This window comes from Phalacrocorax carbo, chromosome 3 (assembly GCF_963921805.1).
Source record: "Phalacrocorax carbo chromosome 3, bPhaCar2.1, whole genome shotgun sequence".
Lineage (NCBI taxonomy): Eukaryota > Metazoa > Chordata > Aves > Suliformes > Phalacrocoracidae > Phalacrocorax > Phalacrocorax carbo.
This window is the reverse complement of record NC_087515.1, coordinates 19,270,186-19,284,596: the sequence shown is the minus strand read 5'-3', so window position 1 is coordinate 19,284,596 and position 14,411 is coordinate 19,270,186. Positions and strand designations below refer to the sequence as shown.

Below are 14,411 nucleotides of genomic sequence, written 5' to 3'. Positions count from 1 at the left end.
CAAACTCATGCTAGAAGCACAGTCATGCTCACTAGCAGATCAGTAAGAGAATGTTTTCCTTCTGCGCTTTAAGCTGACTGTATCCTGAATGGCCAGACATGGCAGTTTCAGAAAAGTCCAGGTGTGAGACTAAGTTACCCCGATGTAGCAGCTGACAGGGAATAAACTCCAAAATAATTAAAAGAAAGCAAACAGATTTAGTTGTCTGAACAAGGAATTTTAATTTTAGGTCAACTATTGAACTAGGTCAACATCCAGTTCACAATGTCTACAGATAGTGGGCATAGCCAGTCACTACGGTAAGTTTATTGAAGCACCAAGCTCCACACAAGACTGTAAAATACATTTTGAACTACTAGTAAGAAAGCTTCTTCAAGTCAACAATACTATTAAGGGCCAGAGTTTAAGGACTAAGTTTTCACCTTCCAAGCTATTTTAAGACAGCCAATCCATTGCATAAGCAAACCAAACTGCTACATACTGAAACACATAGAGCAGCAACTGTATTGAACAATTCCTGTAAATAATTCAAGGATACATTGAAACAGTATGGGTAAATTGTAATTTTTTTATTGGAAAACAAATATACAACTTGGAATGGATTTGAGGCAAAATCGTGCCATAAGCAGATTTTTTTGAAAATAAGTGGCTAAACAAAGTTTAAAAAGCATAGTAACAAGAGGAGAAAATGTTTCTGGTACAGGACCAGCAGTACAAAAAAACTTGTGTACGAGTACCTGGATAAAATCACCCGTTTTGCATTAGTGCAACTTAAGTTTCATATTGTTGACTGTCAATCGTCCACAACATTAAGACTCCACATTTCAACAACATGTTACAGGTATGGCCACAAACAAGTTACTGTGAAGTAAGCTAGGAGAATGATTTTTACACTGCATTAGCCACATGTATATATACTATTCACATTGTTTTATCCTGCAGTTAGCTGCGAGAGTCCTTATCCTCCATCACAGAAAGCAGAACAAACTCCCTTATGCACTGGAGAACCAGAGCCAGCACATTGCTTTAACTAAGGAATTGCTAATGCATGGTAAAACCCAGCTTGCTTTATGTAACTTGTTACACTAGTCATACCTAAGTCTCCTAAAGAAAGCTACTTTTTTTCCTCAAACAAACAGCCCAGATGTTCCCTCGGTTAACCAACTCCATCTAACTTTAGATGTGCAGAAGGGCTTAAATATCCAGAGTAAGCCACATGCAACATTTGTTACTTAGATCAATTTTCCAAAAATCAGAACAGTGACAGTAAGATAAAGGAGAAAAACATGGAGGAATGGCCTTCTAATTACTATACATGCATATTCTTTTGACAGTAAGGGAAAAACCTTTTACAGATAAGTTACAAACAGAGAAAAGGCAAATAAACAATTTTGTACAAGAAATTTAACACATTCTGTACAACGTCTTCACTTCGCTGTCATCATTTGTACAAACTCTGTAAAAAGGAAAGAGTTGCATAAGAGTTACTCAGAGAAATCTGCACTGCAAGATCTGAGAAGTTACCTACCTTACTAGTCCTGAACACTGTTTCAAAATTAAGTTTCCAGTTACATTCAAAAAAAACCATCTTCAAGATAGTCCCCCTTTTCTACCCATCACACCTAAAACACTCTTAATTTTAATGGCAAAAGGCCTCTACTTCTATCAAAAAGGTTGGTTCCCCAGTGAATTGGGGGACAACCTTACTTCCAAAACATTACAGGGTCCTCATGCCCACTGACTTGCAGATAGGGACAAGATATTTAAGGACGATTAAGAGATCAGTTGAAATTGTGCTGAAGCAATGATCAGTTAGGCAGGAGTACAAGCAAGACATTGTGTCGGTTTGCATTTTTAAAAAGCACAATAGCCCAAGTCTTACTATTTTGCCTGATTGGCTTTAAGCAACTGAATCATTGCTTATTCACAGCATAGTGAAAGTTAGATCCACAAAACAGAATTCTTTACTTATCTTGCTGAACCATAGCTTCAGGTGCAATAATAAAAAGAAAACAGGACTTGGAAGGAGTTAAGTGGTTACTCAAGTTTCAAAAGAGCAACTGGAAACAAGAGGGATGCCTACCCTCTCTAGCACCAGCCTCCGAACAGTGTATTCACCAAGTACAGTTATGGAGCAGCAGACTTGGTCATTAAAAATGCCTTTTCTCTCACAGATGAGTGCTCCTCCTGAGGCCACAACCAAAAAGGCCTTAAGGGGAAAGCCATATCTACATCTCAGAAACAGTAAGGGTATTACAGGAAAGAGCTAAGGTATTTTGAGATAAGATGTTCAGGTTAAAATGAAAACAAGCTTAGCTCTTCCGAGCTTCAAGCAACTGCTTAACAGAACTCCTCCTGCTTGCTTGACTTCACTTAAGTTTCAATGCCAGGAAGAAAGAAAAAAATAAGCTATACCTGCAGCTGATTTGTGTGAAATTATTTAAGAGGTCTTCTAAAGGTCTTGAAATTTTTTGCTTATTTTAGAGGCTTTCCCCCTTTAATTAGGAATTTTAAAAGCCTGAAGAAAAAAGTGAATGACTTGCTACAGTTACATCAACATTCATTAGTGAACAGAACAGTATGAACAGTATTGCCAACATCTCAGCTAGCTTCCTTATGCTAATGGTCATTAGACATCACTAGGGTTTGAAAGTTATTTATTACGCTGCACAGTTCATTAATCATTTTTTGCCTTTGGCACAAAGGTAAGCAATAACCCACTCAACTCTCTTTAGAGGTATACAGTAAAAGACATTAGCTTAAAGGAACACTAACTGTTGAGATCTCATCTGAACATCGCCCTATTTGAACTTGGTGGGGCTAACAGGATCTACACAATGACCAGCATGAAAAGTGCTACACAAAAAGAACTGGTTAACGACTCCTTACCTTCATAGTTTACTTGACCATCACCATCAATGTCTGCTTCCCTAATCATTTCATCAACTTCTTCATCTGTTAGCTTCTCCCCAAGATTTGTCATCACATGACGGAGTTCTGCAGCACTAATGTAACCATTACCATCCTGGGAGGGGGGAAAAAAGACTGGAATAGACTTGTCTGAGGACTAGCAACATAACTATGTCTTAAAAAATACCACAGAGCAGGTTGAACATTTACAAGTTAACAGAGCTTTAACCACTAGCATTTGCACAAGGCAAATGAGAGCTGTAAGCATATCTTCAGTATTGTCCAGGATCTTAGTCTTAAAAAGACATTTTAAAACAACGTGTCCAATACAATCTACTTTGGCTGTCCTATCCCAAAGCATATATTAAGCACTGACAAAGCAATTTGCACCTTTTGCAACCTTTTTGTGATAGATGAACCAGTCAATCACATGATTGACTGGTTGAAGTGTCACTCTCTCAGAACAGAAGCTACTTATGCACCTGTTTCACAGCCCAGCACAAAGCCACAAGGCCTTCAGAGACCACTTCAGATCCCATCCCAGTTGGGACACTAAATATCAAAGTACTAGTATATACAAACTTTGGACTAGCTTTTTCCTCCCTACACCCCAAGGTACTTAATATCACATATTTCCTGTTTAATAGTGCATCTTGCTTAAGGAGCTTAGTGACTTGAGACTCATTTAGCAATTTACTTAGCAAAGACTAAGACTTAGAAGATTACCATTTTAAATATTTAAGCAGTTTCCCTGCCAGCCTTGTACAAGTATTTTAGTATCACAGCAAGATCATATCACACACTACTACCATGATGACCCATTTGGCTTTCAGGTACAGTACCGCAGTAGACTGAACTTTAGGGTGCTAGTTAAGCAGGAGGTTCTAGATGACAGGACTGCAGATACCCCTCAATTCAGTGAGGAAGCTCATTAGAAGCCAGACTAAGTTTTAGTAACAGAAATATTTAAGCTAAACATTTTAGTACCTTGTCAAACACACGGAACGCTTCTCTAATTTCTTCTTCGCTATCTGTATCTTTCATTTTTCTTGCCATCATTGTCAGAAACTCTGGAAAGTCAATTGTGCCATTGCCTGCAATACAGTTACTTTGTTAGAAAAAAATCCACATTTTAGGCACTATTAAATTACTTATTAGTGAAATCTTACCATCAGCATCTACTTCATTGATCATATCCTGTAGCTCTGCTTCTGTGGGGTTTTGACCAAGCGATCTCATCACTGTCCCCAACTCCTTTGTAGTTATAGTACCATCACCATCCTTGTCAAATAGTGAAAAAGCTTCTTTGAATTCTGTACAGCAACAAAAAAGGAGTTAATCTCTTCAGCTTTGAACTGTTAGGTTTACTTAATCATAGAAGAATCTCATTGCTGCTTATTGTTGTCAGTTACAAAACAATCTCATTCTCTTAATAGGATTTCAATATACTGCTCAGTCTGCTGTAATTGTAATGCCAATATGGAAGCACCAGCATCTGCAAAACAAGCCACCAGTCTACCAATCAACCACATTTTGACCTCAATAAGATGGAAATTCACCCATTTCAGAACTACTTAGGTGTGCGTTACTATCTTGAACAAGGATCCCTAATACAGAGCTTAAAGGCATGGCTATCTGCAACTAGAATGATCCACATCCTTGGCAGGTACTGTTTATCTCATGAGATAAAAATGCTAAATTACTTTGAGAAAGCTGAAAAATGGTCCTCAAAATACAAGTGCTACAGCTTAACAGCACTTCTGTTACTAATAGAGGAGACTAGTCAATGGAAAAAGGTATAATCAGACCGAACTGAAAATAGTTTCTCATTATAACTCACTTCCGCTGGAGATGCAAGTCTGAACAGCATATACTAAAGGAAGCTGCAGTACCTAGCACCATAAGTCTTAACATTTGGCCATACCCAGCTGAAAAGGAACTTCTCCCACAGGGTTTCTGTAGTTCTTCAGTCTATGTATATATGAACAACTCCAGTCAGCTGTTCAAGGATGGAAGTCACTGTAGTCTTAGTTTCTGAAAAGCTGCTTAGAAAATTGCTTCAGCCCTACTATAGCCTGAAACAACCTTCGCAGAACCAGTCAAAAACAGCTGTAAGGCTGCTTAACTGTGCTTCAATGCTGCCTCTTAGCACCCTACAATGGCTATATTGTAGCCAGCAATATTAACACAAGCATAACATGTTTAATTGTCCAGTCCAAAAATGGAGCTGGTTTTAATCCATGCCATCTGTGTGTCTTTGGCCACAGAACTTAAACTAGCTCACTATACCCTTGTATAGTTCAGATCCTTTTGCAGCTTTCAAGGCATCCAAGACCATGCCTTTGGAGATCTTATTACCTCAAGGGTAACTCCTGCATCAGAAATACTTCCAAGAATTAATTTTTCCAACATTTCCAAGCAGCCAGCTTTCCAGATGGTGGGTTTCCCAGACCAGAATTAGTCACAGTAAAAGTTGTGTTTTCACATGAACTGCATAAAGTCTTACTTCATCTATTTCATACACTGAAACACTCGAGGCGAGCACAAGCTGGCAAGTGTTAAAGATGCAACTACAAAAATATGCTTTTTATAGTTCATGAAAGCAGCTATAATACCAGAGCCACAGTTGAGCCCCATCCAGGAAAACAACCACTCTTCTACATCTAACAGTTTGAAGCGTTCCAGAAAGCCACTCCCACTGTTTGGCACATAAGAATTGGAGTAAAGCTAACATAAGAACAAAGCAAGGACCAGATGAAAGTTTCAAGCCAGCGTTGTATAATCACAAAGCAGAAACAGGCCCACCCTAACAGGCAGCTATAACCTGTACCTACAGTAACTTCCAAAGTCTTTGGGGGTAGTTTCAGTTAGCTTGGAGGCAACAAATAGGTTTACTAGGAGTAAAGTTTTACACCAGGGAAGAAAAGGCTTTTGGGTCAAGCCTAGTAGAGAAGTTCATAGTCTATCATGGAAGGACTTCAAAAGTGGAACACTGAGTCTTCATTAAGAGTCAGGTACTCAAGTGTTATTCAAAATGTTTAGCTGTTAACCACTTCATCCTTCGCTTGAAGGACAACTGTTACTAACCCAAACATAAAGTAGACTTCACAGTATTGCAATGACCCTGCTTAGAAAAAGTAATAATTTTTATGCAAAATTGTCTATAACATGGGTCATTCACTGGTATATTCTGAATACTTGAAATGAACCATTCTAGCACAACTTTACCTTTCTTTTACTCAAAGATTCTGTAGGCTAAGAAACAACCAGCTATAAATCATAACCAAAAAGGAAGTACTGTGAGCCAAAGATCAGCAGCATATTCCTGTTTGAAATGCTGAATCAAGTTAGGAATACAATTAAAATACCTCTAACCACTTCTAGGAATCACCTCCAGTAATTAGGACAAAGGAATACCAGCCTATGCAGATATGGTTTAGACTACAACAAGAACAACCTAGCATAGCTTTGGAGGATTTGCAGCAATGGCCAGTGAAGGCCGCTATGATAAACTGAGGTTCAGTGAGCAACTGGATTCTGGCTTCCTGCAAAGTATAAAACACAGCTCCCACACTTAAACACCTTAAGACGCCATGTAGCACATAAAGCAAATCTTCCCTCTATTCAACACTCCTCCATATCAAACTGCAAATGAATACGCTAGATAGGGCTAACCTGTCAGAAACCTGAGGAGAGCACCAGCAGAACCACTCATCTTCAGGCCAGCCTACAAAGCTTCAGCCTTTCCTTCCTTCTGAAAAGAATGCTGCATCAAGAAAAAAAGACTACTTCCAGACCCCACAAAAGAAAAGCTAGTTCAACAGAAATGTTAACTCCAACATCCTAGCTCAAAATCTTCTATTTAACAAAAGCTTCTGAGGCACCTCCACACCAGATGAAGTAGCAGCCTTCAATCCAATACATTCAGTGAACCAGAACTACCATTCCCACTATCACACAGCTTCACCAAGCTATGTCTGGAACTTTTACAGGAGAACATCAGTTGTTCTCTCCACAGCTACCAGGAGCTCAACACTTAACCATGACTATGTCTACTACAAAATAAATTCCAAATAACACTTGTGGTCAGATCACCAGAGAACCAAAGCACACTAATGGAGCAAAGCACAACGAACACCATACATAAGCCTACTTGTTCAGAGATCCCATTTAAACCCATTTGAGGTCTAGTGGAAGGAAGTATAGCTCACTAGACCAGTTTCTTTGAGACAAAAGCATCTTTAGATGTTTTCTCCCTGACCACTCACATCAAATGATCCTGACTTATGTACCTTTTTTAACACAACACTTAACCAAAGGGATACCCATCTGACTCTGCAACTTCAATTCTTACTGAATGAAGGTGCAACTAACATTCAGCACCTACTCAACTTCCAAAAAAATCAGTCTTTCATATGAACAAAACCTGGGAAGTCTTTCACACCTACCTATAATGTCAAGAAGCTTCAGTCCTATATGACCAATAAGTTCCACAGGAAATAAGAACATCTGGAATCTTTAACAAGTGTGTTCTGGTGCTTTGCAGCAGAGGAGGAAGATTTATTTTAAGCCCAGGAGAAGTGGCTGCTTAACTACTTTGGCCTTCTATTTAAGAAGGGGAATGTTGTGTCTACCTTATAGTACCATTTTCTTAAGCCCACCTTCAAATAAACAACTAGGTTATCTTCAGCTTACCTGAAGTGGAATGGTAGGAGGGTTCAAGCCTTTAAAAACCGGTCTCTAAAACATGCAAACTGTACCTGTAACAGTTTTCCCATGCAAGACACCAGCCCTCAACGGCAAAACTAAGCAGACTGCTTTCAGCTGCAACCCTTCCTAAGCAGTACTAGGGATGGCTCCCTAACATGCCAGCAGTGGGCTGGCATTGTCAGAGGTTTATGGTTTACTTGCAAACACATTTACTTCATGAAATACCATAGCTGAACTGAAAGGGTCAGGCCATTTTACACTGGATACTAACATTAAATTATACATTTATTCTTTCCACAGAAGAAAACCCTCTATTTCAGTATGACAAGCTTATTAATATTCACTTTTAGCTCTGAAAACTATACTGTCATTACTGAGTAGCTAACATTTGCACTAATCCTGAGGTAGTGTTAATAAGCTTCCTGTTTATATTCCATAATCGGCTACATCAGCTAATAAAGCTTCTACAGTTAACTGGAACAATGAACCACTATTGAGAAGACAGCAGTGACAACTGATAAAGCCTGCTCCAACTAAACTGATCACAAAACCCTTAAGATATGTAGGCCACTTGCAGAAAAATATCTTTAACTAGATTTGGCTTGCACTTACTCATAAGACAGTACCATGGCAACAAGTGCAACAAGTAAATAGACTAAGGACTTTCCACAAAACCATAATTAGTCTCTTATGAGTTAAAGCAAGCTTCTGAAGTCCAAAGGCTGCAGAAGAATGCTCTTACACTTCAAATTTGGCAATTACGGTAAAAACAAACTGGCTTATTATGACACTTCTGTTTAATACAGTGTCTTCAAGAGCTACACTGTAGTTAAACAGCAGTATCTCTTAGAGACTGTTATTTGTACGCTTGACCTGGTACTATTAGATTAACAGAACCCTAACATCCTCTAAAATCATTTCACACGACTGTTAGGCACACTGAGACTTTCTAGTATTAATGTTATGCACTTGTCAGATCAAAAACCCTAAAGTATTTGAACATCCACAGCAAGGCTGAATTCTGCATTACCAGCTTTAGGCAACATCAATTACTGAAGCTGAAACCCGTCTTCAGGGAGCAGTGACAGATACTAGTTTGTGCAGTCTGCATGACCTGATAACCAGAAGTTTTAGCCACTAGCACACAGTTGTGAGTGCACAGAAAATGTTGTAAGGGGGCCAATACTGCGATTTAAGAGATGCATATTTAAGCATTTCAGAGCAAGCACCAGCCTATCAGAACAGCACACAGAACACTTGTGTCCAAGTACACAAGTGCAGTTCCAAATATGTAATATCAAGAGTTGTCATCATGAAGCCAGTCTCTGCTGTCATCAAAAACAGCCACTCTGAAACATCTCCACAGACAGGAGACTACCAGGTAAATTACTGTTGCCTTTTGTTAGAAGAGTGCTCCAGATTCCAAGTCGTCACCACAGATTCACCCCCCACTGCCTTTCAGTTTGCACTTGAGACAATACTGTAGTCATGAATGAAAAACAAAAAACCCCGAGTCCTAAGTCTACTAGCTAGTAAAGCTGTGAGGATTGCCTAACTATTCTAGAGGACAAAACTTCAGATTCATTGTATCCATGGTGCTTTTCCAATAGAGAAGCCATTAAAACTTAGGTGACAAACTGAAACATTCCACAATACTTCCTTAGTATCTAAGAAAGCTAAATATCTTGTGTAACACAGACTGTCACTGGATTAAGAGATGTGCCAGGTCAAGTAGGAGTAACAACACAGCACATAAAAACCTCACCTGCAATCTGCTCTTCTGTCAGTTGGTCAGCCTGCAATAAAAAGAGAATATCATTATAGTTGCAGCAAGAGTCCAAGGCAAAATAAGACACAGACTTGTAGAGGGCCTCTGAATATGGTAGCTGCTCTTCAGGACTTATCTGTAGCATTCTGAAATAGTTCTAACAGCTCAAAAGTCATCAGGATTGCTTGCCAAGTAAGAACTGGCAACCTGTCCTCATTTCCTGACCCTGCAATATCTGGTGTCTGTATCAGTCAATTACCTAAGCGACACTAGCAAACCTCAAAGTACACAGGTCCCTCTAGACTGATTTTTAAAACCCATTAACACAGCTGGCTACTGGTAGTAATACTTGGGTAAACTAGCCTCAGCTTTAACACTAAACACCCTACGTCTAAGTATGTGGCAGTAACCCCCAAACCCCAAATTTAAGGCAGACTAGTCTCTTCTGCTAAGTTACAATGCTATAATCAGAAAAATATACTCTTCTCTAGAATTAAATCATCCCTTGATTAATATGAAGCTTCATATCCCAAGACCTGGCAGTAAAAAACAAAGTCTATATAATCAGTAGTAGCAGCTCCTGCACAAACTGGTAATTTCAATGCATTTGTCATATGCGTATGTCTAGACTTTTTTCAGACCATTGTCTACAGACTCAAGTAACATAAGCTAGTATACAGGGCCACTAGAGAAAGGTTCAGGCGTGTAAGAAACATGATTTCTGTATCATTTAGGTAAGCCCCAGTTTACACCTCATTTTGCTCTTTCACTGAACAGTTTTGAATCAACTGGATTTGGCAGCACTGAAAAAAATCTCAATCTTCAAGGCCAAACTCAAAATTGACTTCACAAAGGTGTTTGAGGGCTGTAGAAACACTTTCCCTACACTTTCAAGTCAGCTGATTCTTCAGAAAAATTCTGGATAGCTTCAGTTGAGTTGCAGTAACAAGGCCATACAGTTCCATCAAGGAAACCCCTTCAAGGAAGTTCCTTGAGCTCTTTACACCACAGTACTCCACTGAAGAGTCAAAAAAAGAGAAAACTTTAAAATACAGAAGAGATAAACTTGGGCCATGAGTGTAACACTGCTTTTAAAGTTTTGTTCCTATTGTGACCATTTCAACAACCACCTTTTTATAATTACTCCAATACTGACAGAGACTTTTTCAGACACTGGCTGTGCCCACAAAGGTCTCTACACATTAGCTACCTGCCAATGGAATACACAGAAAAACGTATACAAACCAAAGTAAAAATGTCAGTTTTTTGCTAATTTTGATTTGAATTACATTTCTATATTACATACAAACTTAGAAGTTACAGGCTTATGGTTGTTCTTGCTCTAACAGAAGTGAAGTTAGCTGCTCAAGCAACCATACAAGAGCTAAACTTCTTACAAAAAAACCATGGATACAGTAGAGCAACAGCCCAAGATAAAGGCCATGATCAGTGATTTCTCAGACTGCCTGTGGCTTACCTAATCCGAGAACCAAGACCACACTACTGAGCCACTTCTAAAAGAGCAGCCGACAAGTACCTGCAACTATAGACTCCCCTTGTTCCAATTTCAGCAGCTGCAGGAAGTATTCTCACACAGGTTCAACTTTTTGTTTTAAAAAAAGAGACGTCTAGGGTGGCAGCAACACTGCCAAGAACACGATCAGTTCAGCATTAGGCTTTGAGATGGATGCATTCTGCTGGTCACTTAACAGAAGCCTAACTTGCCTGGAGTGTACCATTAACACAGACAGACTTGTACCTTTGCATACTATTTACATTTTTATTACTCAAGTACAGAGAATAATGTGCTACATTTCTGTAGGACAATTATATCCACAGAAAGCTGTGGATCAGATTTAAGTAGCCAGAACCTGGTTTATTTAGGTCAATACTTATGGGTTACCAAGTTGAGTAACATAGTGTTTTATATAAACAGTTTTATATAAAGACATAACATTAAGCAGTGTTTAAGCTGTTAAGTGTTCCCAAACTCAGTAACTCTTCCAGCAACTTAAAACATCCTATAGCCACTAACCATAAATTTGGGTATGCTTTGCCATCGCCTGTAAGAGGTACAGTGTTTGAGAAGAGCACGAAGCTTATTAGAAGCCACAGGTATACGGCAGTTGGAAGATAAGCTAAGAGATGGGGCAAGGTTGAACAAACACCGCCTGTGCTCTGCAGTGCTGGGTTCTGCGGGGACTGCTGCACAACAGCAGTAAAAGGCGGAGCCAGCAAGCCTGCCAGATCACTCCCTCCCCTGCCACTCAGGTGGAGGGCTATCAGCCCAGATCCACGCCTGTGAGTTACAGGCCACTGTGGTTCTTACTAGAGGGGCCTTTGGGGGGTTTTGCCCTGAATTTAAGCTGGATACTCATGCACCGTGACATTATGACAACGCGCACACCTTCAGTAAGGCAACCCAACTTCAGAAACAAACAGTTACATTACAGCTGTAACATGCCTATGCTGAAGTCTTGACATGCCCCTTACTATGGCCAAGATCCACCCAGAAACCTCCTTTGACGAAGTCAGGAAACCCATCACAGCTTTAACGCTACATTCTCCCGTTCATGTCGCAGCACCTTCCTTTTCCCCGCAGCAGCTCCCACCCCCCGCCCCCGGAGCAGCAGCCGCGGCTCCCAGGAGAGGAGCGGCAGTGCGCGCAGCGGCACGTGCAGCCCCCGAGGCATCGCTCCATGGCGGCCGCAGCTGCTGCGCAGTGACCGGCTCAGGAGGGCCTCAGAGCTAACGCTGCCCGACAGAGAGCTGTCAGCAAATCGCTCAGAGATGATGCTGTTCCCCTCCAAAACTTGGCATTTTGGTGTACTTCACAGGTGGTTAGATCTGAATGGACAGTTCTGTCCTGGCAAGATTAACTTAAGAACAAGAACCAGACAGACTGGCATATAAAGGCTAAAATTACACTTAGAGGAGATTATCTTATTTTGGGAGCAAAGCATTCTGCTTTATCTAGCATGTGCAGTATCGGACAACGTCTATTCACAGGTTTAGCCAGCCTGGTCTGTCAGGATGAACTATAACCCCATTCAAGGTGTCACCATGCCTCCTGGACACACCCATTTTTATATAGACCTTGCTTGAAGATACTCTGGTTGAATTGTATTTCTGGTAATATCTGCTTGAAGATATTTCTGGTTCTGCACAGATGACGGCTAAAAGCAGTAAAAGTCTTTTGCTGCTAGATTCACTGTTTTTTTTCCTTTACAGATGGTTTGCTGTACAGGTTCACAATTCAAGCAAAAGAACAATTTCAGGCTTCTGTTCACCTAATGTATTTGCCCAAAGCGAGCAACTCAAAAAACCTCAAGTATGCATCGCTCACACTAGACATGGCGAGTCGACAGTGATATGATTCCATAAAACCATGTAATGAATGAAAACGCAATTCCACTATACTGCATCTTCTCTTAATGCAGAGATAGTACTAATTGGTCATTAGTGTTGCTTTTGTGACAGAATCGTTCCTTTTTGCAAGTGTTTCGATATCCGCTTGTTTTAAATGAAAAAGCTAAACTCACATCCTTTAGACCGAATGTGAAACAATTCTCCAATTCCACAAAATGTGTTCTATTTCGACAGTTGATTAAAATCCTAAACAAACGTATTGCTAGGAAAAACAAATTGTGCTTGATCAAGAAAATGCAGGACTGTCCACCGCAATGGCCAAAACGGGAAGCCAAAACTGTTAAAAAAAAATCCCTTGTTCAACAGAGCCAGTGACAGCAAGGCGTTATCACGAAATCGGCAGGGGAGAGAAGCTCCAACGTGAGCTGACAACAGGTCTAGCAAGGAGGGAGATGGTGCAGTGAGGCAGCCTGCCCCTCATCATCATGCTGCTCAGAAGCTGCAGGGCTCCGCATTGCATTATTACCAGGCGCAACACACCTCGCTAGCGAGCCAGACATCTTAAACGCTGGCAGCAGCAGCCGCTGCCGCGCCGCTGGCTCCCCAGCCCCATTCAGCCGCACACGCCGGCTCGCCGGGGCGGGGAGGGGGGAAGGAAGCGATAAGAAAGCAGCGCTGGTGCCATCGTGGCAGGCTCCTTCCTCCCCTCCCGACACCCCCCACGCGGGTCTCCTCCCAGGAGGAACCGTTATCTGCCGCTCTTCCCACCCCCCACCCCCACGCCCCGACAAAGCGTCATGGCGCTCGAACCGAGTGGCAGTTTGAATTTTGAATCCGCACCAACGCCCCAGGGCGGGAAAGGGACCCGGACGGGATTCGTCCATCGCCACTTCCTCCTACGCGCCTCCGAGCGGGACCCTCCGCCCCAGCCTGCCCGCGCTGCCGGGCTGAGCCCACCGGCCACGGCAACGCGCGTCTTCGCCCCTACCCCCACCCTCCCGTAGGCGACCTCACCCCGCACCAGTCAAACCACCTGCCCCTCTCCCTCCCCCCCCGCCCGCCCATCCGCTCCCAGCCACAGGCATCCCCACCCCGTACGCCGAGTGCCATGCCAGACCCGCACCCGCAGAGCCCTATCGCTACCCCGTGCCCAGGGACTCACCATGGTGGCTCGGCCTGGCTGTGGGGTGTGGTGGAACCTAACGGCTGCACGAGGCACACGAGCAACCAGCCCGCTCTACGGCTCGCCTCACACTGAGCCCTGCCCGGCCACCAGCAGTGCCTCATAAACCTCCTCACAGCCCGCCCGGATCGCTCCGCGCCGCTCCCTGCCCCCTCCCCTTTCCCTGTCAGGGAACGGAGCTGTGAAATAAGTCCCGGCTCTTCGCGCTCTTCTCGGCAGGCCCCCCCCCACACCCCGAGCGGGGCCCCTTTCTGCCCCCGGACCCCCCAGCCCCGGCGCTGGAAGGGGCGAGGTGCGGGAAAGAGGCGGGGGCTGCGCTTGTGAAACGGCGGGAGGGGGGGACGGAGAGGGCAGCCTGAGGGACTATTTCTCCGGGCGGAAGAGGATTTTAGAAAAATGCCGAGGACTGCGACTCCAGAAGGAGGGCGCTGATTGGTGGATTCGTACCTGCAATGCGTCACTTGGACATGC

At 42.4% G+C, this 14,411-nt stretch overlaps 1 protein-coding gene across 1 annotated transcript; it reads right to left on the bottom strand.

Annotated features, from left to right (window-relative positions):
- Positions 1-554: 554 nt before the first annotated feature.
- On the bottom strand, positions 555-14,077 carry CALM2 (calmodulin 2). The gene is made up of 6 exons (XM_064446051.1): positions 13,920-14,077; positions 9,386-9,416; positions 4,080-4,223; positions 3,898-4,004; positions 2,890-3,025; positions 555-1,456 (listed from the first exon to the last, which is right to left on the bottom strand). Exons 1-6 carry the CDS (start codon positions 13,920-13,922, stop codon positions 1,428-1,430), a joined length of 450 nt encoding a protein of 149 aa, XP_064302121.1. The 5' UTR covers positions 13,923-14,077; the 3' UTR covers positions 555-1,427.
- Positions 14,078-14,411: the final 334 nt, after the last annotated feature.

Bases quoted from the DNA above. Each gene is read 5' to 3' on its own strand.
- CALM2 (XM_064446051.1), bottom strand. The intron at 4,005-4,079 runs GTAAGATTTCAC...ACTGTATTGCAG, and splicing joins CAATGAAGTAGATGCTGATG to GCAATGGCACAATTGACTTT. The intron at 3,026-3,897 runs GTACTAAAATGT...CCCCCCTCCCAG, and splicing joins CGTTCCGTGTGTTTGACAAG to GATGGTAATGGTTACATTAG.